The sequence below is a fragment of the Salvelinus alpinus genome, chromosome 15 (genome assembly GCF_045679555.1).
Source record: "Salvelinus alpinus chromosome 15, SLU_Salpinus.1, whole genome shotgun sequence".
NCBI classification, from domain to species: Eukaryota; Metazoa; Chordata; class Actinopteri; order Salmoniformes; family Salmonidae; genus Salvelinus; species Salvelinus alpinus.
In genome coordinates this window covers 34,230,076-34,252,626 of record NC_092100.1, presented here as the reverse complement: position 1 = coordinate 34,252,626, position 22,551 = coordinate 34,230,076, and the positions used below count along the sequence as shown (strand labels likewise).

Here is a 22,551-nt window from a genome sequence, read left to right as displayed (position 1 = left end):
TGGAGGTGACAGCATTCCCTCCCCCATATGCCCCCCTAGGCACAACTACGACAACATAACCAACAAAAAAGGGTCACAACTCCTGCAGCTCTATCGCATGCTGGGTATGTACATAGTCAATGGTAGGCTTCGAGGGGACTCCTACAGTAGGTACACATATAGCTCATCTCTTGGCAGTAGTACTGTAGACTCTCACAGTGTTCACAGTCAACCCAATGACACCCCTATCAGATCATAGTCTGAGCAATACTCAATCATGAGGCATCAAAGCCAAAGGAACTGAATAATATTAAGAAATGCTATAGATGGAAGGAAAGTAGTGTGGAAACCTACCAAAAAACTATTTGCAACAACAAATTAAATCCCTTTTAGACAACTACCTGGACAAAACGTTTCACTGTAATAGTGAAGGTGTAAACTTGGTAGTAGAAAACCTAAACAGTATATTTGACCTCTCAGCTTCCCTTTAAAATCTAAACATTTCAAGCAGACAACCTAAGAAAATGAACAACAATGACAAATTTTTTCTTGTTTATTTCACTTTTGTTTATTATCTATTTCACTTGCTTTGGCAATGTAAACATATGTTTCCCATGCCAATAAGGCCCCTTAAATTGACAATTGAAAAATTGAGGGAGACAAACATCCCAGTAAATGTATTGATTTTCAATACCCTAAGCTATTTACAGTAAGCCTTCAGCAAAACTAGAGGCTAGAAAGAAAATGCACTGCCTAGTGCCCACTCCATCACATTCATTAGGAGGAGGTTGTCTATTTGAGAGAAAAAACAACATATATAGTTCTTACAATACTTTTATACAGCATCCTTACAACAGCTCCCAGAAGAAATCACTGATCTCAAATGATTGGCCAGGTGAAAGGAAAGATTCCACTTTATTGCTTTCATACATCCAGACCAGTGGACCATTCAAGAAGGAGTGGAAGGTAGGGATGAAATAAGGAAGGAAGGATGGAGGGAAGGAAGGATACATTTATCTGTTGGAACATGGTCACAGTCTCCGGGCGTACGAGCGACAGTGGGCGCGCGCACAAATACTGACATCCCAGACAACACCGACTAAACCTCTGTCCAAACTTTCCTCCCCTTCTCTGTCAGTCTGTGCATGCCTCGCCAAGTCGTGAGAGCGCAAGAAGAACTCCCCGCTCTCTAGCACGGCTTCAATTCGCGTTTTAATTCCGTTACCAAGGTTGGTAAATATATTCTCTACACTGCACTCTATAATGTAGAAAAGTCATTATTTATGTATTTTTTGTTATTTTTCAATTAGCCTGACGTTTTATGTAAGTGTTTTTCACTCGAGGCTGTTGCAGCTTGTTCAGTAATCGGCGACCCCGCCTACCTCATCAGCTCTCTTTTGTTCTTTCTCTGTTCAATTTCATCTCCCGAACACAAGGTCCGCTCATTCCCCGTTGATTAATGCTAATTTGTTGTATGATTATGCGCAGCGGTGGATGTCTCAGTGCGGTGTGCGGGTTACTTTGGTGATGGGTGAGTTTAGAGGGCTGTCTGTGTGTAGACGATGTCGGACTGGGACCCATTTTTGTGCTGCCTAGTAAACAGCAGCTGGAGGAAGGTGTGATTTGGGTGGTAATTAGCTTAATGAGATTACCTTAAGAGAAACATTGATGGTCATCAATAACTTTGATTAACTTAAGTGGCTTTTGTGCATGTTCAGTTTGACAAATATTTAACGGTATAAACCCCAATTAATCTTACTGCGCGCATTTATTTGAGACAATCAATTTCACCGTTTGCGCATCCGTCGTGTACTTTATTTGGAGCGGAAAACAAGTGTGTGGCAGTGTGTGAATCGATCGTTTCTTCGTCGCGCATAGTTTGACTCCAACGCGTTTTCGAGGATTGTTTTAAATCGTCGCATGCACCCGCGGTGCCCATGGACATGTAGCCTACATACCACGCACGTGCGCTTGCAGCTCGGCGCGCCCACCCCTGGGGGGGGGGGGGGGACGACGACACTATACGCTCCATAGAGCGGACACGTGATCCTGCACGGGAAGGGATCCTGCACGGGAAGGAACATTATGTTCCAATGCATCCAGGTCAATAGTGCCTCTTAACCTGTGTAGCACAACTTGGTTGGTGAAATTCCCCTAAGTATGATCCCAATATTTAAACATAGTAGTTTACCATTTTTGTATCTGCTGAATTGCATCAACCACTTGCAGAATAGTGAAGTTGTTTGAAGTAAATGCACATGGATAATTTGTGAAGGGATTGGATAGGTTAAAGCTAGAATCCTTAATTGAAATAATAACAAAGGTCACCCCACCTGTGTTTTGGTACGAACCTTAGAGATGGGCCTGGAGAAATGAAACCACTCTCAAATTCATAGAATGGGCTGGGGATGTAAGGACTGATGACCATCCATGATATCAAAAGGATAGTTTTAACCATGTTTTTAGGCTAAACAGTGTTTGTTTACAAACATTGAAGTAAAACAAGCTTGTGTTTTGGGTTCTGATGGTGTATGACAGTTGAACTAACCTCATGAGGCATTTATAAGTTATGTTCTTTAAGAATCAGTGGGTATATAAAATGAATGATATTTATAAGTCCAAAAATGCATGTAGAAACAAAGGATTCCTCAGAAGTTCAGTGACATGGACAGTTCACACTAATCATACCACATACAATAGAATGATAATGCAACTGCCAGTGGTGTAAATAATTCTGACGTGGCTGTCACATTACTGGTTCATCAGGGACAAGTCTCACCATGGTTAGATGATGATAAGCCAACTCGAAATCCACAGTTCATTGTTGGTGACAGAGCAGATAAACCACTTTGAGAAGTAGACTAAATGCTGTATCCTCCCACCCCTGGCAGCATAAGACAAGTTGACTCAGATATTACACTCTACACCTTCTCCTCACTGGTTTAGCTTGTGGCGATGAGAGCGGTGTTCAGTTGGTAACCAAACACTTATTTCCACTAGGGATGCACAATATATCGGTGAACATATCGGAATCGGCCAATATTAGCTAAAAGTGCCGATGTGAAAAACAGATGTCAAAGCTGACGTGCATACCTAATATAATGTAGGTACATGCCGTAATTACATTTTGCGCTACATGTGCAACACCACATTTTTAACCTAGCTCACAATGTCTGCTGTGGGGATCGAGCAGTCAACAAGTCGAGCAGTCATTTGAAATTGGTAAGAACATTTCAGCGAGACAGCTCAAAAGGCGAAATCCATTAAAGCCAAGATAATGGGATTCCTTGCCCTTGACAATCAACTGTTCTCTGTCGTGGGTTCGCCGACTGGTCGAGCACCGGTACACACTACCAAGTGCGTTATTTTTCAGATGTTGCCCTTCCGGAGTTACACAGTAATAGCGTAACTGCTATTAGCTTCAAGACATGCATACTATGGAACGCCGTTTGGGTCTTTGTGTTTCAAAAAAGATACAGTAGCACTGTCAAAGCTTTTTTTTAAAGTCTGCACACACCGGCCACAAAAGATGTGTTTGCAATACCGCGTTGGTAATAAAGCATCATTTGTTTGACCGCAACTTCTGGGGTAGCTAGCTTTAGCTTTGTACCTAGCTAGCACCAATACAACCAGCCTGATAACAATGACCACTAGAAACTGTAGTCATTTTCATTATTTGTAGCAATGATTTAGGAATCCTTGTGAGTAAGTATTAGCTAGGTTGCCACTTTTTGTTCGCCTATTGAAATTGAACTTCAGTTAATGACAATAAATAGCTATCCAGCTACTTAACCCTGTTGCCCAAAGCTAACGTTATAAGCAGCCAGCTAGCTTCATCTGGCTAGTGAGGTTCGACCAGACTTGGTTGTGTTGTGAAGCTAGCCACAATAAGGATTAGGCACAATAGTGGACCCAAACGGCGTTCCGTGGCAAAGACCCAAACGGCGTTCCGTGGCAAAGACCCAAACGGCGTTCCGTGGCAAAGACCCAAACGGCGTTCCGTGGCAAAGACCCAAACGGCGTTCCGTGGCAAAGACCCAAGCGGCGTTCCGTGGCAAAGACCCAAGCGGCGTTCCGTGGCAAAGACCCAAGCGGCGTTCCGTGGCAAAGACCCAAGCGGCGTTCCGTGGCAAAGACCCAAGCGGCGTTCCGTGGCAAAGACCCAAGCGGCGTTCCGTGGCAAAGACCCAAGCGGCGTTCCGTGGCAAAGACCCAAACGGCGTTCCGTGGCAAAGACCCAAACGGCGTTCCGTAGAAATCCTGGTTGAGGATGAAACAAATGAACAATGAAACAGCACAGCAAGTAAGTGAAAGAAATTTGATGATGTTTTACTGGTAATGGGGACATGCGTAAATGCCAACAAAATAACTTTTTGGTCAGTGTGTGTGTGTAACCTCTACTTGGTAAGTCAGTTAAAAACAAATTCTTATTTACAAAGACGGCCTACCGCGGCCAAACCCGGTTGATGCTGGGCCAATTGTGCGTCGCCCTATGGGACTCCCAATCACGGCCGGATGTGATACAGCCTGGAATCGAACCAGGGACTGTGGTGTCGCCTCTTGCACTGAGATGCAGTGCCTTAGACTGCGTCCATGTGTGTGTTAATTATTTAACAGTACTAGAATGCTTAAAAGGCTGCTAAAATTTTAAATATCGGTTATCGGTATCAGGTTTTTGTTTTGGAAAGGAATATGTCAGATATCTGTATCGACCAAAAATGTAATATCGGTGCATCACTAATTTCCACAGTTAGTTTACTTGCTCTCACTGATGCCTGTGATTTATGGCGTACTAAGTCAATAAGCACATCCAAACTGGGCACTGGTGCTGGGAAAATCAAACAAGGCACAAGGTCAGGGAAAAGTCCAGCACACACAACCTAATAGCTGTGACTGAAAGGTGAATGTATTTTATCCATTGTTGAGTTCATTAGCTCATGTGTCAAGTCCCAAGACAACAAACTAAATATGATTCTTTAGATTACTGATTCACCAGACCTGTTAAACCTGTAACATACATGTAAATAGACAGGTGATGATACAGCCACCCTTAGGAAGCAGGACTTGTTGTCCCAGTTGTTTATCTCAGTGCAAAGTTTGGGTGTGCAAATGGCCTTTACCCCCTCTCCTGATATGCTCGCTGTCGGGCCCTCTCCTCATAGTTGAGGTGTCTCTCTCACTCTGCCCGTCTCATTGTCTCCAGGTGCACCATGGGAAACAAGATCAGCAGGAGACGGGATACCGCACCAGCCGAGCAGAAGGCTGCAGAGAAGGCAATCGACACGCAGGAAGCTGTGGTGGAGGCAGTAGCTGATGAGCCAGTGGTGGTTGCAGAGGCGACTGAACCAGTAGTAGAATCAGTGCCAGCACCAGTACAGGAGGCTGAGCCAGAGCCCTCCAAGCAGCCAGAGACGGAGCCCCCATTGGAGGAGCCGGTGAGCGCCCCACTGGTAGACCTTGCACCAGAGCCGGCCCCAGCACCGCCTGAACCCGAGCCCCTGGTGTCAGTCAGCAAACCAGTGCCAGTCGTCCCAGAGCCAAAGCCAGTCGTCCCAGAGCCAAAGCCAGTCGTCCCAGAGCCAAAGCCAGTCGTCCCAGAGCCAAAGCCAGTCGTCCCAGAGCCAAAGCCAGTCGTCCCAGAGCCAAAGCCAGTCGTCCCAGAGCCAAAGCCAGTCGTCCCAGAGCCAAAGCCAGTCGTCCCAGAGCCAAAGCCAGTCGTCCCAGAGCCAAAGCCAGTCGTCCCAGAGCCAAAGCCAGTCGTCCCAGAGCCAAAGCCAGTCGTCCCAGAGCCAAAGCCAGTCGTCCCAGAGCCAAAGCCAGTCGTCCCAGAGCCAAAGCCAGTCGTCCCAGAGCCAAAGCCAGTCGTCATAGAACAGGAGGCTGTCCCAGAGCCAAACATCTCCCAGGAGTTCCTCCTACAGCCAGTCATTCCAGAGCCCTTCCTCTCCCCCGCCCCTCTGGACCTGGGTGTCCCTGATGCTCCCCCCTCCCACAGATCTGCCACAGACCTGGGGGATGCAGAATGCTATGACGACGTAAAGGCTGCCTGGAATTCTGTCTCCGTCCCAGAAGAGTCCAAAGAATCCCCGGAGAAGCCAGCCATCATGGCGGAGAAGCTTCTGTGTGATGTCATGGGCAGCGAGCTGAGCAAAGCAGACTCTTCAAGCACTTAGTTAGACCTGACGGCCGATGACATCATGGTCAATGACGTCATAGCAGATGACATTCTTGAAGGTGACGTGTCCACTGAGCTGATATGAGATGGCCGGAGAAAATAAAAACAAAAAAAAAGAAGAAAAAACAGGACAATGACGTTCTAAAAAAGGCAGACGCAGCAGAAAAAAAATAATAAAAAAAATAATACAACTTTGATCTGAGAAGGCTAAAGGGAAAACTAAGCAGCTTAAGGAGACCGTGAAGTAGCACTCAGATAATCTGAGACCTGGGATGTATTCACTAGGAACCAAACAGAACCAAGCGTACGCAAACGGAATGAAACTGGGTGGGACCTACCTGAATTTTCCAAAAGAAATTCTAGTTTCCGTTGCGAAACGTTTTGGATTAATGATTAGACCCCAGGTAATACAGACGTGCCTTTCTTTCTGAGTGTAGGTTGACTAAAGGGATGTGGTGATGGGTGGCCAGGGCAGGAGAGTGAGTAACCATCATCGCCCTCTGAGCCATATAGACGTAACACTGCATAGCAGAACACTTACAGTAACTATATATGGTAACTATGTATGACAAGACGTTTGCCTTGGTGTGTACACCTGATGAATTGTAACAACGTTTGAAATCGGCCTACATGCTATGATGTACATTCATACTTGGACTCTCACAATCCTTCCTCTTTAACTCTGAAACGGAGGTGACCTTATTATATTTTCTCGATGGTGAGAAGTGGTTTGGAGGAATCTATTAAAGGTGATGGTCTGGTTGTGAAAATAAAATAAGATTTTCCCACCTTGAATATTATTCTTTGTTTTCATTCTTTTCTAATGTGGTTTTTACTCTTTAAATAGGCTGAGGGCTGCAAGTGCAATGTTTCCAAGACTGACATTTTATATTAAGGCTGTTTTCAGAGGTTTATGTGCTGCCACTAATGCTGCAGAGATATGGCTCAGCACAACCAAGAACATCAGCAAATAAGATTACCTTAGTGAGTCAATTTCAATCCCTAAACATCAATACAGAGATCAGGAAATCAAGAGGTAAAGTAAGGAGTGAAATAATTCTCTACATAATGACAGACCATCAGTTGAGGGCTACATTACATTTCTATTTGAACACTTGCATTTAGATGAATGACTACTTGAGCAGTGCATCAAGTACCTTCTATGCTCCAGTACACTCTTTCACTATGCAAAAAAACATTTTCTGCCCCAGAAACAAATAGATAATGGTTTTGCGTGAATAGAGCCCTTGGTTGTTCATAACCATTTCCTTATGGCTCATGTCCCTGTAGGTATGTAGGAGGGAACTACTGCAAGCATAGAACTAGAATTGGTGGAATGAACATTCTTAGTAAAGCAACGCTAGGACAGTATGTGAGTGGGGAGGGAAAAACAGAAAATGTTCTGTTCTTGGCAGAGGTTTGGAACTGTCTTATTGGTCTAACTAATTTACTGCTTGGTGATGTCACCATGGAAGGCCAAAACTAGCTCCCACTTAAAACAGGCTGAAATTTCAGGTGGACTTCACAAACAGCTCTTACATTAAAAGGGCATTATCACAGTATTATTCTAACCTCATAGTGTGGAAATATATGAAACACAGGAAAATCACATTTTTGACTGCCCTGGGCCTTTAAGATCCATGGCCAATACAGCATGTGGGAAGCATGAATGGGTTTCTGCGCTCATGGAACCCCTCTTGCCCCTCCTGCTCATCCTGATCACTGCTCAGGGAGTTCCCACTCTCCCTCAACACACACTGTTATTCCAACCCACATACACGCTGCGGAAGCATGTATGCATATAGAGGGAGACCGAGCGCTCTCACAGAGTGAATTGGCGGTTGAATGTGGGAGTGGAGAGAGGGAAGGGGAGGGACATGGGAGGAAAGGGCTGATAAAGGGGGGTGGGAGAGAAAGGAAGACACTGACAGAATGGGTAAGACAAGGAAAAGGGGAGAGGAAAGGAAGGATGAAGGTGGGGAGAGGAAAGGAAGGATGAAGGTTGGGAGAAAAGTGAAGAGGGAGAGAAGGGAAGAGAGGTGGAAGAAAGGGAGTTTCAGGGGGTCTAGGTCAGTGGTCTCCAGTGTGACTGTGCTAGAGTGCAGCATGGGAAATCTGCTCATAAACTCATAGAACTTCCCTACACCCTCCCACCCCCCCACTCTGAGACACAACTCAACTTCCATCATGGATGTATTCAGTGGGTTGAAATGTTCAGAACGTTTCAGATGCAATATTGTATGAGCTGATTTACTACATGCTCCTCCCAGTGCTTCTATACAGTAGTCATTAGATGACTACGCTAGAAAGGTCAAAGGTGTCAAAACTGATGAGCATGTAGTACATCATCTGCTTGTTCTGCAGTTAAGGTTTGAGTTTACTGTTCAAATTGTAGTTCAAATGTGCAAATACTTCTGTCCTGTCTAGTTTGGCCACATACTGACATACCAGTCCACTTACTCATAAATCTCAGGGAGGATGTAGTATTACTAATGGAAATGTATAGTGTAGGGGCCTCCCGAGTGGCGCAGCGGTCTAAGACCGTCACTACAGACCCGGGTTTGATCCCAGGCTGTGTTACCACCGGCCATAGGGCCAGTGCTGTCTGGGTTAGAGGAGATTCTGGCCAGGGGGGGCTTTACTTGGCTTGTCATGCAATAACGACTCCTTGTGGCAGGCCGGGGGCCTGCAGGCTGACTGCAGTCGTCAGTTGAGTGGTGTTTCCTCCAACACATTGGTGAAGCTGGCTTCCAGGTTTAGCGGGCGGGTGTTAAGAAGTGCAGTTCGGCAGGTTATGTTTCGGAGGACGCATGACTTGACCTTGGCCTGTCCCGAGTCCGTTGGGGAGTTGCAGTGACAAGACAAGATTGAAATTGGGGAGAAAAAGGGGGTGAAAAAATAAATAAGACATGTATAGTGTAGAACCAATATAATTGTTTTTAATGTAGAATCAAGAATCTGGTCAGCTCTATTCACAGTACTCACTGAATAAACCCCACATCGCTCCCCCAGTCTCTCCCTTATGACAGTGAAGACTAGGTCAGTGAGGGTATTTTGGTATTTTATTAGGAACCCCATAAGCTGTTGCGAAAGCAGCAGCTATTCTTCCTGGGGTCCACACAAAACATGAAACATGACATAATACAGAACATTAATTAACAAGAACAGCTCAAGGACAGAATTTGTGGCCACACACACATACACTCCCATTGGTCAGTTTTGTGTTTCATCCATGATGATTAAGGATAGGATTTGGGGAGGATAACATCATCATAGGTCTGATCCTAGATCTGCCAGACATAACAGTCAGACCAGCAGCCTGTTCTTCTCCAGATGTGATTCCTATCATTCCACAGGCTCTGAACTCTCCACTCAGAGATGTGGTCACCACACAGAAGTAGGGGAAGGGCTACTGGCCTATTTTAATAGGAAGACATAGTGAAAGCTAGCTAGTCATATGTAGGCTCATGATATAGTCTCTGACTGGTGGTCGCTAATAGCACTTCATTCATTTTCTGAAGTAAAAAAACAAATCAGGGATTCCTGATTATCAGAAATCATAATATAAGCTAATTTAAATCATAATTGTCAAACATTTCTGAGTTTATAAACCTCCGATATAACACAGGAGTGTTGAACAGAAGTTTGACTCAACAGGTTCTTCTCACTAGTGATCAGAACCAAAGTCCAATTGCTGGTAAAACTCCAAATAGCTTTGACATTTACAAACTGTCAGTTTCATCCATGTAAGAAAAGTATGAGCTTCTGCTATTGTTTTTACTCCTATGTTTCATGTATGTTTAAACCACACTCACACACCCATAGTCATGGATTGCATAAAATTGTCTCAAACTCTAATATCTATACTGAACAAAAATATAAACGTTAAACGTTGGTCCCATGTTTCATGAGCTGAAATAAAAGATCCCAGAAATGTTCATATGCACAAAAAGCTTATTTCTCTCAAATGTTGTACACTAACTTGTTAACATCCCTGATAGTGGGCATTCCTCCTTTGCCTAGATAATCCATCCACCTGACAGGTGTGACATATCAAGAAGCTGATTAAACAGCATGATCATTACACAGGTGCACCTTGTGCTCGGGACAATAAAATGCCACTCTAAAATGTGCAGTTTTGTCACACAACACAATGATACAGTTGTCTCAAGTTGAGGGAGTATGCAATTGGCATGCTGACTGCAGGAATGTTTGTCCACCAGAGCTGTTGTCAGAGAATTGAATGTTAATTTCTCTACCATAAGCCACCCTCAACTTCGTTTTAGAGAATTTGGCAGTACGTCCAACCGGCCTCACAACCGCAGACCATGCTTAACCACGCCAGCCCAGAACCTCCACATCTGGCTTCTTCACCTGTGGGATGATCTGAGACGAGCCACCTGGACAGCCGGGTTTGCACAAGCGAAGAATTTCTGCACAAACTGTCAGAAAACGTCTCAGGGAAGCGCATCTGCGTGCTCGTCGTCCCCACCAGGGTCTTGACCGGACTGCAATTCGGCAGTCTTAACCAACTTCAGTGGGCAAATGATCATCTTCGTTAACCACTGGCACTCTGGAGAAGTGTGCACTTGACAGATGAATCAGTTTCAACTATACTGGACAGATGGCAGACAGTGTGTATGGTGTCGTGTGGGCGAGCGGTTTGCTGATATCATTGTGAACAGAGTGCCCCATGATGGCGGTTGGGTTATGGTACGGGCAGGCATAAGCTACGGACAATGAACACAATTGCATTTTATCGATGGCAATTTGAATGCAGAGACGGTGACAAGATCCTTAGGCCCATTATTGTGACATTCATCCGCAGCCATCAGCTCATGTTTCAGCATGATAGTGCTGGATCTGCACACAATTGCTAGATGCTGAAAATTTCCAAGTTCTTTCATGGCTTGCATACCCAGACACGGTCACCCATTGAGCATGTTTGGGATGCTCTGGATCTACATTACGACAGCATGTTCCAGTTCACGCCAATATCCAGCAACTTCGCACAGCCATTGAAGGAGTGGGACAACATTCCACAGGCCACAATCAACAGCATGGTCAACTCTATGCTAAGGAGATGTGTTGTGCTGCATGAAGCAAATGGTGGTCGCATCAGATACTGACTGGTTTTCTGATCCACGCCCCTACAGATGCCCATCTGTATTCCCAGTCATGTGAAATCCATAGATTAGGGCCTAATGAATTTATTTCAATTCACTGATATCCTTATATGAACTGTAACTCAGTAAAATATTTTAAATTGTTGCATGTTACATTTATATTTTTATTCAGTGTAACAACAAGCTGTAGAAAGCCTTTCTCCTTGAGGGACAAACATGATCAACTTTCTAGAAGTAGAGAAAGCAGTTCTTAAACTCAAGTCAGTAAATAAAAATCATCATTGTTCATTCCCTGAAGCCTCTAGGGCCCCTGAATGAAAAGGCATGGTGTGAGACTAGCAGTGAGATATTGTTGCATAGAGGACACCCTTCTGTTTAATTCAATAGAAACAACTTCAGGAGATGACAAGTGAACAACCAACTCAGTCTCAAGACTTACATGAACAGTGAACAAAATTATGAAAAATGTCAAGTGAGTTACATGAATCATTTCCATTTTTCTATTCCAAATAATATTCAACTACTTCACATAGGCACCACAATACTGCTGCGTAAAAAAACAAGGTTGAGGAATACAGAACAGATCCGTCATTCATCCTCAATGAGTATTAAATGAACGCATTTCAAATATATCTTCATGTGGTTTACTTACAGTAGTACAAAATAGAAGTTAACAATTTCAAACTGGGGATTAAATGTAAGTACTTCAAAACTATTACTGAATATTAAATTAGAGTATTTCAAATATATTACTGTGATGTACAATAGACAAATCAGTGTGTTCTTCTCAGATCTCAGGGAGAGGTTGAATCCATACCCTGGAATTTAGCCTGTAGGGAGAGAAAGAGAGAGGAAGAGAAAATGAGATGGAACAAGACAGAACGGGACAGAGAGAATGACAGAGAGACAGCAGGCTCAGTCGAATACTCACCAACTGAAATTGAAGGCAATGACAAACATTTGTAAAACCATTGTTGATGCCTGTTACCTGCAGGTGTTTGTATGTCTTGGCCAGATCTACATTGGTGCGCCCCGGATGGAAGGGATAGGACCACAGGATGGTGTTCCAGGATAGACCAAACCTCGACACAGGTAACGCTCCTCGTCACGGCTGAATTTCCTCCTCTCCCTCTGTAGATGAAGAGAGGGAGGGAGAGGTAAGAGGGAGAGAGAAAGAAAGAGGGCAGGGTTTAAATTGGAAAGACGGAATGTACGAGAATGCAGAGAACAGCAAGAGACAGAGAGAGGACATGAGACAAAACACAAATCGGTCATCATCCTCCTTTCCTTGGTTTTGCGACAGACAGACAGACACCTACCTCTTGGGTAACATTCCCCTACTGAACAGGGAAGGAGCCACCATCACACACATGCATACTGGCATAGTTGTCTCTGCTGTCACATTGCCTGGTAACTAGAACACTAGCCATCCTATACAGTCCATCCACTACAGATTAACCTCCATTCAACACACACTTCTACAGAGACAAGGCTGGTCTCTCTCCTTACAGTCAGAGAGGGTTTTCCCATGAACAGAGTCTCCTGCTGATCATCAATGGCACCATCTTCCCCATGATCTGTTCTTCTGTCTGTGTGTGTCAATGAGAGAGAGAACATTATTCTGTGTTTGTGTAAGAGAGAAAGAGAGTGAGACAGAAAGCAAAGAACCGATGTCACGCCTCATTGAGAGCAGAGACCAACAGTTGTCAGAGCGTATTGAACTAAACACAGACAAATCTAATAAAGACAATCTAATTAAGACTAAATACAATCTCTCCCTCCCTTCTTCATTGGAGTGACATTACATCACTCGTCACACCTAATACAGCTGCCTGCAACCAGAACAATAGAACACAAGGGAGAGATTCACTGGCCAGAGAGGGAGAGAGACTGAGCAAGAGAGAGGGGCAGAGAAAGAACAGAGAAAAGCGATAGAAAAAGACAGAAAGAAGAGGGCAAGGGGGGTAGAGACTCTAGAGCACACGAGAGGGCGACAGACAGTCAGGATGGAGAAAGCGAGAGAAACAGACGGACAGACGGAGAAAGAGAATGTAGTATTTCTAAAAATAAAAATAAAATAAAAAAGAGTGGAGGAGGAGGAAGCATGTGTTCAAAAAGAGAGGGCAAGAGTAAATCTGAATGAAGAGTGAAACACAAAAGACTAGAAGTCAGTGGTCTCCAGTGTGACTGTGCTAGAGTGCAGCATGGGAAATCTGCTCTCATAAACTCATAGAACTTCCCTACACCCTCCCACCCCCCCACTCTGAGACACAACTCTTCCATCATGGATGTATTCAGTGGGTTGAAATGTTCAGAACGTTTCAGATGCAATATTGTATGAGCTGATTTACTACATGCTCCTCCCAGTGCTTCTATACAGTAGTCATTAGATGACTACGCTAGAAAGGTCAAAGGTGTCAAAACTGATGAGCATGTAGTACATCAGCTGCTTGTTCTGCAGTTAAGGTTTGAGTTTACTGTTCAAATTGTAGTTCAAATGTGCTATACTTCTGTCCTGTCTAGTTCGGCCACATACTGACATACCAGTCCCCTTACTCATAAATCTCAGGGAGGATGTAGTATTACTAATGGAAATGTATAGTGTAGGGGCCGCTAGCTAGTTTAAACAAGCTAGCGTCGTACAGCTGTAGAGCTCAGTAACAGAGTGATGACTACTGTAGCTCGGAGCTAGTGTTGGACAACTAAGGCCGCTCTGGCCTGTGCTGTGAGAACATTGGCAGTGGTTCAACATTCCTCTGTGCTGCCAGGAATATACTGGACACCAGGAATCTCACGAGAAACACACACAACCACAAATGCGCACACACACATGCATGCGTATACACACAGACATTCAAGTCGCATATTGGTTATAACCTCAAAGCAACCCGTCACCACCGTCTAACTTATCCCATAACTCAACTATCTCCAATCATCAACTTATCCCATAACTATCCAATCTCCAACACCCATTTCGAATTTAGCCCAAATCTCAGCCTCTTTCTTACCCCATTCTGTATCCTGAGCACAAGACTGACCCTAACCTCTGAGCCCTTACAATGATCGAGTGAGATACCCCCAAACATACCAGTGTAATTGTTGCACAACACCATAATACATGATTATATAACCCTGACAGCTAGGAGGCAGTGCTGCATACATGATCAGAACAACTTCCAGAAGTAACATTTAAACACACACACTTCCATCCAAAAAGAAATCGAAACAAAACATACAGTATCACATTTCAACAAAAGCTTAATTTCCTTACCTTCAGAGGGACGAGCCTTCTTCAAGGGAGTGAGACTAACATCTGAGAGAGAGAGAGACAGACACACAGAGGAGTAAGACAGAGGGAGTCAGATGACACATTAGAAGCAATAAGGCTATCTCATTATGAGCCGGGTTAAATGAAGGCTGAAGTGCCAATGTGCTGTAGTGTGTTGTCATGGTGTCTGAACATCCTGTACCTCCTCTCTCCTGCCTCCTGCTGGTCACAGAGGAGACGCTCCTCATCAGACCACCTCTACGCACAGGAGTCAGGGTGATATCTCCATATGGACTACGCTTCTTTAGAGGGGTGAGACTCACATCTGACAGAGAACGAGGGGGGTGGTGGACAGAGAGGGAGGAGAAAGAGCGAGATAGAGACTAATATAATATGTTGTTTTCCAACCCAAAGACAGAGGATAGACATTTTTGGTGAGATGGTGAATCTTACCGTTGTGGTCATTTCTGTGTTGTCCTCTGTGGGTTGAGAAGCTCTTCAGCAGGGTTCCTTTATGGATAGGAGTTAGACTGGCATCTGTTACAACAGGACACACATCACATCAGATCGCGTCGGTGTGTGTGTGTATTCAGCACTTCAGGATTCTTACCCCTGCAGTGATCCGAGACGCTCTGCGTCCCTCCCTCTCTCTGCTTGGTCGTGTGTGCGTCTCTCCTCCTGCGTATTTCTCGGAGGTACTTTGTGTAGCTGTGTGTGGCCTGCTGCAGCACCATGTGCAGGTCACAGCTGTGAGGACAGGACCTCTGGAGGACAGGGAATGACCGGCTGGTCACCTCACTGAACCGCAACCTACAGCCTGGGGAGATGGAAACAGCTGGGTTAACAAACACACACTATACTGTATACATACTCACACATACACACCTGAGCACCTATAGGTGGGTTTATATGTGCTGGCTGGAGTCTCCATTATTTTACGGATCTCACTGTCCAGCAGCTCAGAACACACAGAGAGGGCATCTAAGAAAGTGCAGGGGGGGAGGGGGGGGGGGGGAGAGAGAGAGGAAATAACTATATTACTGTTGGGATTTGGTAAGAGACTGTTCAACTTTCTTTCAGAGCCGTAGATAAAGCGATAAACACAGTTTTGCATTGTCACTTTATCCCATTGACATTTTGTACCTTCATCGTCCAACAGTTTCTTCTGCCTGCCCAAACCTGGCTTGCCTGGAGCTGGGCACTTGAACACTTGGCTAAACACCAAACCACGAGGGAGAGAAAAACAGGTATATACAGAATTCCACTTCATTTCTTACATAACATTAAGATGAAACACTTCACAAGAATCATGTTTCAATAAATATAGCATTTGCATATAGTGCAGACCTGTGTGTGTGTGTCTGGGAGTGTCCCTCTAGTGGCCTGGAGGAAGAGGAGGTGACCAGCGTTCCCGTCCCCAGACATACAGAACACCTCTCATCCTCTCCACCACTGGGCTGCCCCGGGACACCAGCTGTACCAAGTCCAGCATGGCCCACGGCTGACACAGTCTGCCGTCTCCTCCCAGGGTGCTCGTCTCGGCGGTTCTCGGTCTGTGTGGTTTTGCCTTTCTCTGCCAGTGTGTTCATGTAGAGAGGATAAGTGTTTCTCATAGCTGCCGAGCCCCTGTCCCTTTTCTTCTCTCTTTGTGTGTTTCCAAGTGTGTGCACGTGCAGCGTGGTGTGTCTTTCCTGTTCTGCCTGTGTGTTTCTGTATGCTGCCCTGTCGCTCTCCCGCTCTTGATGTGTGAGAGAGTGTGTGCAGGTCTTCTTCTCTTGCTCTCTGCGGCTGTGTTTCTGCGGCTCCTCACTGGCTTGGAATACCAGCCTCCTTACACGCTAGTGGTCAAAACAACCACAACTTTTGACAGCATATCATACAACATGGTGGAGCTACAATATTGCTTGTTATACCTATCCAATCCTTTCAGATGAATATGAAGTGCCTAGAGCAGGCCTGGGCAACTCCAGTCTTCAGGGGCCTGATTGGTGTTACACTTTCCCCCCATCCCTAGAAAACACAGCTGATTTAAACTAATTGCATTTTTAACTGAAGATCATGATTAGTTGATTATTGGAGTCAGGTGTGTTAGCTGGGACAAAAGCGTGACACCAATCAGGCCCCCCGAGGACTGGAATTGCCCAGGCCTGGCCTAGAGGGTAGGGGCCAGTACAGAACAATTGTGTGGGGAGTGGACTGGAGCTTAGTTAGACCCTCACCGTTAGGTCATGCCCTCTGTTTGTGGGTTGATTCTCCTCTCTCTGGTCTCGCTTCACTCTCTCTCCATCTCTACCCCTCCTCGCTAAGACAGGCAGGACAGGGGTCTCTCTCTCGCCATCCATTGCCCTCTCCTCTCCTTTCTCTCCTCCCTTTCCATATCTTCTCTGTTGGTCCCTCCGCTCTACTCCTCTCCAACTCTCCTCACACCTCTTCTCTCCTCCTCCTCTCCTCTCCTGGTATGGTAAAGAGGTGTGGTGAGGTGTTGGGGGGAGAGGTATGGGTGAGAGTAGCTCCTTCCTCCCCAATCCTGCAGGGTTCTGTTGGTCTGGGGGGTTCGGTGTGTCCTCCTCAGCTCCCTGGGCAACAACCCCAACACCACACATGAGATAAAAGTAAGATTTGTGTCTATATAAAAACTTGGTGTTTGAGGAGTGTGCATGTGGATGAGCGGCTGAGTGTATATGCCTGTGTGTGGGGGAGAAGACTGATGTTTGTAGTGCCTTTGTAAAGATTGCTGTGTGTGTGTGTGTGTGTGTGTGTGTGTGTGTGTGTGTGTGTGTGTGTGTGTGTGTGTGTGTGTGTGTGTGTGTGTGTGTAGTTAGTACACCTGAGCCTGTTGTCTCTCCAGCTGCTTGATCCTGTGCAGCATGTCTCGTGCTGACCTCCAGTACCGCTCCATGTCCACAGGGGGCTCCAGGTCCCCAGTCTGACCCAGGGACATCCCCTGGACTGCACCACGCAGAGACACAGCTGAGAAGAAAGAAGGATGATAGGAGAGACTATGAGAGTGCTATGGACATCAAATGGCTAGACTCACTTTAACAGACTCACTGACCTTTTAACACAGGTCTTTGTGTGTGTGTGTATGTGTGTGTGTGTGTGTACACACTCACTAGCCTGTTTGCAGGTCTGCAGTATGAAGGTAGCAGCCTTCCTGAGCTCTTCGCTGGTAGACTCAGTCAGTAGAGTGATGATGAGGGACAGCCCTCCACACTGTAACAACTGAGACTGGTGCTCCTCTGGAGGGGGGGGTTCAAATACTCTAGTAGTTATTCCAGTTATTACTGTGCTGTTATCATTGATGTAATATGGTCATTATTGGTTTCCAATTAAGCTGTGCTAGTTACCAGAGGCCTCAGTGCAGTGTCCCAGGGTGAGTATGATAATTAGCCTGGCTTGGGGATCCAGGATGGGGCTGGACAGCAGGGAGATGAGCGGGGGAACCAAACCATAACCTGCCAGACCTGACACCAACACAGCTACGCACAGAGGAGAGAATGGACTGGTTACCTGAGGAGCGCTGGTTTACATGGCTGTATGAGAGTGAATGAGTTCTATACAAGTCCCTAGGCCTATAGCAGGGATGGGCCAAAATCTTCCTGTGAGTAATTTCTTTTTTGCCACCCCCCTAAAGTTTCTAGTAAAAACAAAAAAAAAATTGTGTGTTTTTGGCAACACAAAGACTGTAAAATCACCAGGAATTCAGCACAAAATGATTTAGGATATGTGATTGTGTCTCAATGTAATCAAGGTATGAAAATTGTTCTTTTCAAATACCATCTCCTTTTGGGTTTAGTTGTGGTCAATTTGCAGTATACAAATTCTTATAATTATGTTCCAGCCCCCCGACCCTCCGCTTTGACAAAAATCGTCCCGCCGATGAATCTAGTTGCCTAGGGGGTAGGGGAGAGGGGTTGATTTGTGATTCAGGGAGTGAGTCACTCACGGTTGTCAGTGATGCAGGCTGACACGGTTTTGGTCATGATGACAGACAGCTGACAGGCCAATGGGCTGTGGGAGGCATCAGAGGCAAAGCGAATCAGAGTTTGGGTCAGAGTTCCGAGCCCGCCAACTATGGAAAAACTCTCCTGAGCACAATCTGATAGAGAGAGAGGGATCCAGAGGGAGAGATGGATAGTGAGAGACACAGAGAAAGGAGTTAAATACAAGATAATGGGAGTTCAATATATAAACCAAAACTGTTCTCTCCACTGTAGTATCTACAGACTAAAAGCATCCATCCATGACACGAGAGAGAGAGAGAGCGAGACCTTCATTTGAACAGTTAGTGAAAGGTTGTCTAAACCAAAATACCCCAGGACACTGTAACCTCTACAGACTGAAGGTCTGCATCTATCCTTCAGATCAATGTCAGGCCATCATGGAAATAGAACCAACAACACTACACTTATAAAACTAGTCGGATTACAAATACGCATCATCTATTGCAAGAGCAACCTAGGTATTCTGTGTGTGACAGACAACTTAAGCAAATCTTTGAAAAAGGATAACCGACCATTTTAAATCACAAGATATGGATACATATGTAAGTAACAGACTCCAAACAGTGTCAGTGCATCATCCCGGTTTTACTCACGGTTGTTGGCGACCGTCATGGCTATGAAGGAGCAGATGGGCTGAACCATCTCTGCCTGGGGGTGAGAGAGCTGCTGCAGCCAGGACTTGACCAGGGGGAAGGCTGACACACAGATACGCTGGCTCTCCTCTAGGGAAACAAAGGGTTAAGACATGAGACAAAAAAGTTTTTTTCCCTTCGATTTCCCTTCTGTTCCATCTCTCTAAAACATTAAACTACTGCAAGATACACACATGCATGCGTAACCACAGTTGTTTATTTTATGTACAGCTGCATAGAACACTGTACAAGGACACAAACATATACACGGACACAGGTGTTACCATTCTGGGGGTTGTTGACACAGCCACAGAGAGCACTAGACACAGAGGTCCAGAGTTGGAACAGCTGAGTGATGTTCGCAGGTTTCACTGTGGCCTTGCCAGAGAGAGGGAAACTAGTCCTGCGGAGAGAAACATCAATCAACCTGAACTGGAATTGGTGTTGTCCTATATAGTTTCAGTGCTATTTTTATCTACTGCTCACCTCAACCATCCAAGTCTTTTGTAAACGTAAATTAGTTCTCCATTTGGAAACTTCTGCCTGAAAACCAGTGGTGCTTTTCAGTCTTTACCTGAACAAGTCTAGCAGGATGTCCAGACAGCCAGTGGTCTGAGCGAAAATCTGTCCAGACCCTAAAGCAGCACACACAATTAATCACATTTTATGTACAATATACAGTGAATTTCACATAAACATCACAAAGTGCCTTACAGTAACGTGGCCTAGACCCCAAAGATCAAGCAGTAGCACAGTGGCAAGGAAAAACTTCCTAGAAGGAAGTAACCTTGAGAGGCACCAAGAAGGGGCGGTCCATCCTCCTCTGGCTGTACCAGCTAAAACACATGCCTGTCATGACAATCACTCCCAGTCCAAAATCAATTCTCAACCCCAGCGCTTACTGTTGTTGGCGACGAGGACAGAGATCAGGTAGACAGCTACTCTCCTCTGGGTCAGTGGGCTGTCCTGCTGCATCAGACCATCTGTCAGATCACTGAACAGCTCCCTCCTACACAAGGCCTGCTTACAGTACACTACACACACTGCTTGTTTACAATTCACATACAGCATCAGAGAGAACCTGCTTAAAGTACACTACCAGTACACACACACACACCATTTGTCTCTGCCAGCGTTCCCAGTATGAAGAGAGCAGTCTCCCTGACCTCTGCGTGAGCACTAGATTTGGAGAGGTTGTACACAAACACCACCCCTCCAATCTCTCTGAAGAAGTTCACATTCTCCTCTGAGAAAGAGAGTGAGAAAATCAGTGCCATTGCATAACTGTTAGGTTTATAGACAAATTGGCAAATCTATCTTTAGGGGATTTGCTGTGTGTGTGTGTGTGTGTGTGACCTCTCTGTTGACAGATAGAGTAGATGGTAAGAAGAGCTTGTTTCTGTGAATCAGGACATCTCATCTGGTACTTCAGACACTCCAGCAACAAACTCAGATCTGTCTTGGTGGCTGTAAAGTAAAAATAAACTCATGGATACAGACAAAACCAACAAATAAACAAAAACCGTTAAGTACTGTAGTGTAACTTATAGAAGTCCATCAACTATGACCAACACTCACCATTATGTTTGCTTACGCTGGAAACATCCTTTTCCATCTTCAATGGATATGCTTCGTGAAATAAGGACGCTAGCTAGCTAGAACCGATGTTTCCAAAGATATCAATCTGTGCAGTTACAGTAACAGCTAGCTAGCATGAAAGCAGTCAGATTGCCGGCGTTGTCACCCAGCTAACGTTAACTCTCCTCATGAGCGACCGCACTGAATTCACTTATCTAACGTTAGCTAGCTAGCTACTTGCCAATTCATCATTTCACTTCATTAATTACAATTCAAAAGTATACACTTTTACATTGTAAATTGTCCTTTGCTGGACACTATACAGATTTTAAGGTGCTGCTGTATGGGTAAAATGACAGTGGATGGAAGACGATTAAAATTGCCGCTACGATGCCATCGTTTCTGATTGGCCACAGTAAAGGCGTGCTTGATTTGTAGGTGAAGACGGAACGAAGCAAGGCAGTTAATTAGCTAACAACGCCCGCGTTAAAACCTAGTCAATGGTGAAGCATGAGCTAAATACCACACAGATACGAAGGCAGTTTGAGACGCTGCACCGTTTTCTGCTAGAGGAATAGGTAGGATTAGAGCGCTGAGGGACATGAGTCGAGCGGTTAGGGGGAGGACGAACAGAGTGATGCCGCCATCTCTGTCAACTAAGCTAGGAGTAGGGTTGTCACTAGTTACCACAGCCACAAAGTTATAAATCCCGCCTTTTTATACAATTTATATTTGGGGATTCCGGATAGACATTGAGAAGTTGTTGTTTTTTTGTGCCGGAAATTGAATGGAGTCCCTGGAGCAGACTTTGTCGCTATATTTAGCGAGCATTCAGACCCCTCTAGCGACACATTTTCAAAAGAGCGTCTAGCGACATTTCTGGTGTTATTGGAGACTCTGACGTGAAAGCACGTTCGTTCTTACTCTTCTCAACGAGTAGCGGGTGCTGCCGTGGGCCCCGCCCCCGTCCCAAAGCACTCACAGGCGGCCCTGTGCTCGCGCTGCAGTCAGAGCAGGAGATGTTCATCCCCCCTCGTCCAGACTGGCATACATTCAGGGCGGGATGTAAATGTAAAATGTTCTTTGTGTAAAATAAATCACTGCATTTGACTCACACAGCCTCAGTCACTTACTCACCTTGTCCACTGTGTGTGTGCCTCTCTGTGACATAAGCTAAACATCTAGCTGACTAGCTCATCATGTCTCAGTCTAAACTACAGTCGTGGCCAAAGGTTTTGAGAATGACACAAATATTAATTTTCACAAAGTCTGCTGCCTCAGTTTGTATGATGGCAATTTGCATATACTCCAGAATGTTATGAAGAGTGATCAGAGGACCAGCTGACATCATGTCAGTGATTCTCTCATTAACACAGGTGTGAGTGTTGACGAGGACAAGGCTGGAGATCACTCTGTTATGCTGATTGAGTTCGAATAACAGACTGGAAGCTTCAAAAGTAGGGTGGTGCTTGGAATCATTGTTCTTCCTCTGTCAACCATGGTTACTTGCAAGGAAACACCTTCCGTCATCATTGCTTTGCACAAAAAGGGCTTCACAGGCAAGGATATTGCTGCCAGTAAGATTGCACCTAAATCAACCATTTACCGGACCATCAAGAACTTCATGGAGAGTGGTTCAATTGTTGTGAAGAAGGCTTCAGGGCCCCAAGAAAGTCCAGCAAGCACCAGGACCATCTCCTAAAGTTGATTCAGTTGCGGGATCGGGGCACTACCAGTACAGAGCTTGCTCAGGAATGGCAGCAGGCAGGTGTGAGTTCATCTGCACGTA

The 22,551-nt window shown here is 45.3% G+C and overlaps 2 protein-coding genes across 4 annotated transcripts; one reads left to right on the top strand and one right to left on the bottom strand.

The window, feature by feature from the left end:
- The first annotated feature begins 926 nt into the window (after window positions 1-926).
- Window positions 927-6,949, top strand: LOC139540493 (protein TsetseEP-like). 2 transcript variants are annotated; one of them, XM_071344365.1, is made up of 2 exons: window positions 927-1,208; window positions 5,183-6,949. In XM_071344365.1, the coding sequence occupies exon 2, from the start codon at window positions 5,190-5,192 to the stop codon at window positions 6,150-6,152; it is 963 nt and encodes a 320-aa protein (XP_071200466.1). In that variant the 5' UTR covers window positions 927-1,208; window positions 5,183-5,189; the 3' UTR covers window positions 6,153-6,949. The 2 variants fall into 2 exon arrangements, with proteins under 2 accessions (XP_071200466.1, XP_071200467.1); XM_071344366.1 differs by lacking the exon at window positions 927-1,208 and adding an exon at window positions 1,254-1,510.
- A 4,477-nt stretch (window positions 6,950-11,426) lies between these two features.
- On the bottom strand, window positions 11,427-21,649 carry terb1 (telomere repeat binding bouquet formation protein 1). 2 transcript variants are annotated; one of them, XM_071344357.1, is made up of 22 exons: window positions 20,763-21,649; window positions 20,541-20,651; window positions 20,302-20,430; window positions 20,087-20,218; window positions 19,759-19,819; window positions 19,469-19,587; window positions 19,146-19,274; window positions 18,495-18,647; window positions 17,896-18,027; window positions 17,662-17,787; window positions 17,376-17,518; window positions 16,768-17,124; window positions 15,896-16,386; window positions 15,692-15,762; window positions 15,434-15,529; window positions 15,159-15,365; window positions 15,002-15,085; window positions 14,751-14,873; window positions 14,552-14,593; window positions 12,790-12,869; window positions 12,269-12,411; window positions 11,427-12,110 (listed from the first exon to the last, which is right to left on the bottom strand). In XM_071344357.1, the coding sequence occupies exons 1-21, from the start codon at window positions 20,797-20,799 to the stop codon at window positions 12,298-12,300; spliced, it is 2,937 nt and encodes a 978-aa protein (XP_071200458.1). In that variant the 5' UTR covers window positions 20,800-21,649; the 3' UTR covers window positions 11,427-12,110; window positions 12,269-12,297. The 2 variants fall into 2 exon arrangements, with proteins under 2 accessions (XP_071200458.1, XP_071200459.1); XM_071344358.1 differs by having other exon boundaries at window positions 15,002-15,058.
- Window positions 21,650-22,551: the final 902 nt, after the last annotated feature.

Coding starts and splice junctions, on each gene's coding strand:
- terb1 (XM_071344357.1), bottom strand. CDS start 20,799: ATGGAAAAGGATGTTTCCAGCGTAAGCAAACATAATG. Junction 19,820..20,086: donor TGTCCTCGTCGCCAACAACA/GTAAGCGCTGGG, acceptor GTGCTGCTTTAG/GGTCTGGACAGATTTTCGCT. Junction 18,028..18,494: donor AGCCTGCATCACTGACAACC/GTGAGTGACTCA, acceptor CTCTGTGCGTAG/CTGTGTTGGTGTCAGGTCTG.
- LOC139540493 (XM_071344365.1), top strand. CDS start 5,190: ATGGGAAACAAGATCAGCAGGAGACGGGATACCGCACCAGCCGAGCAG.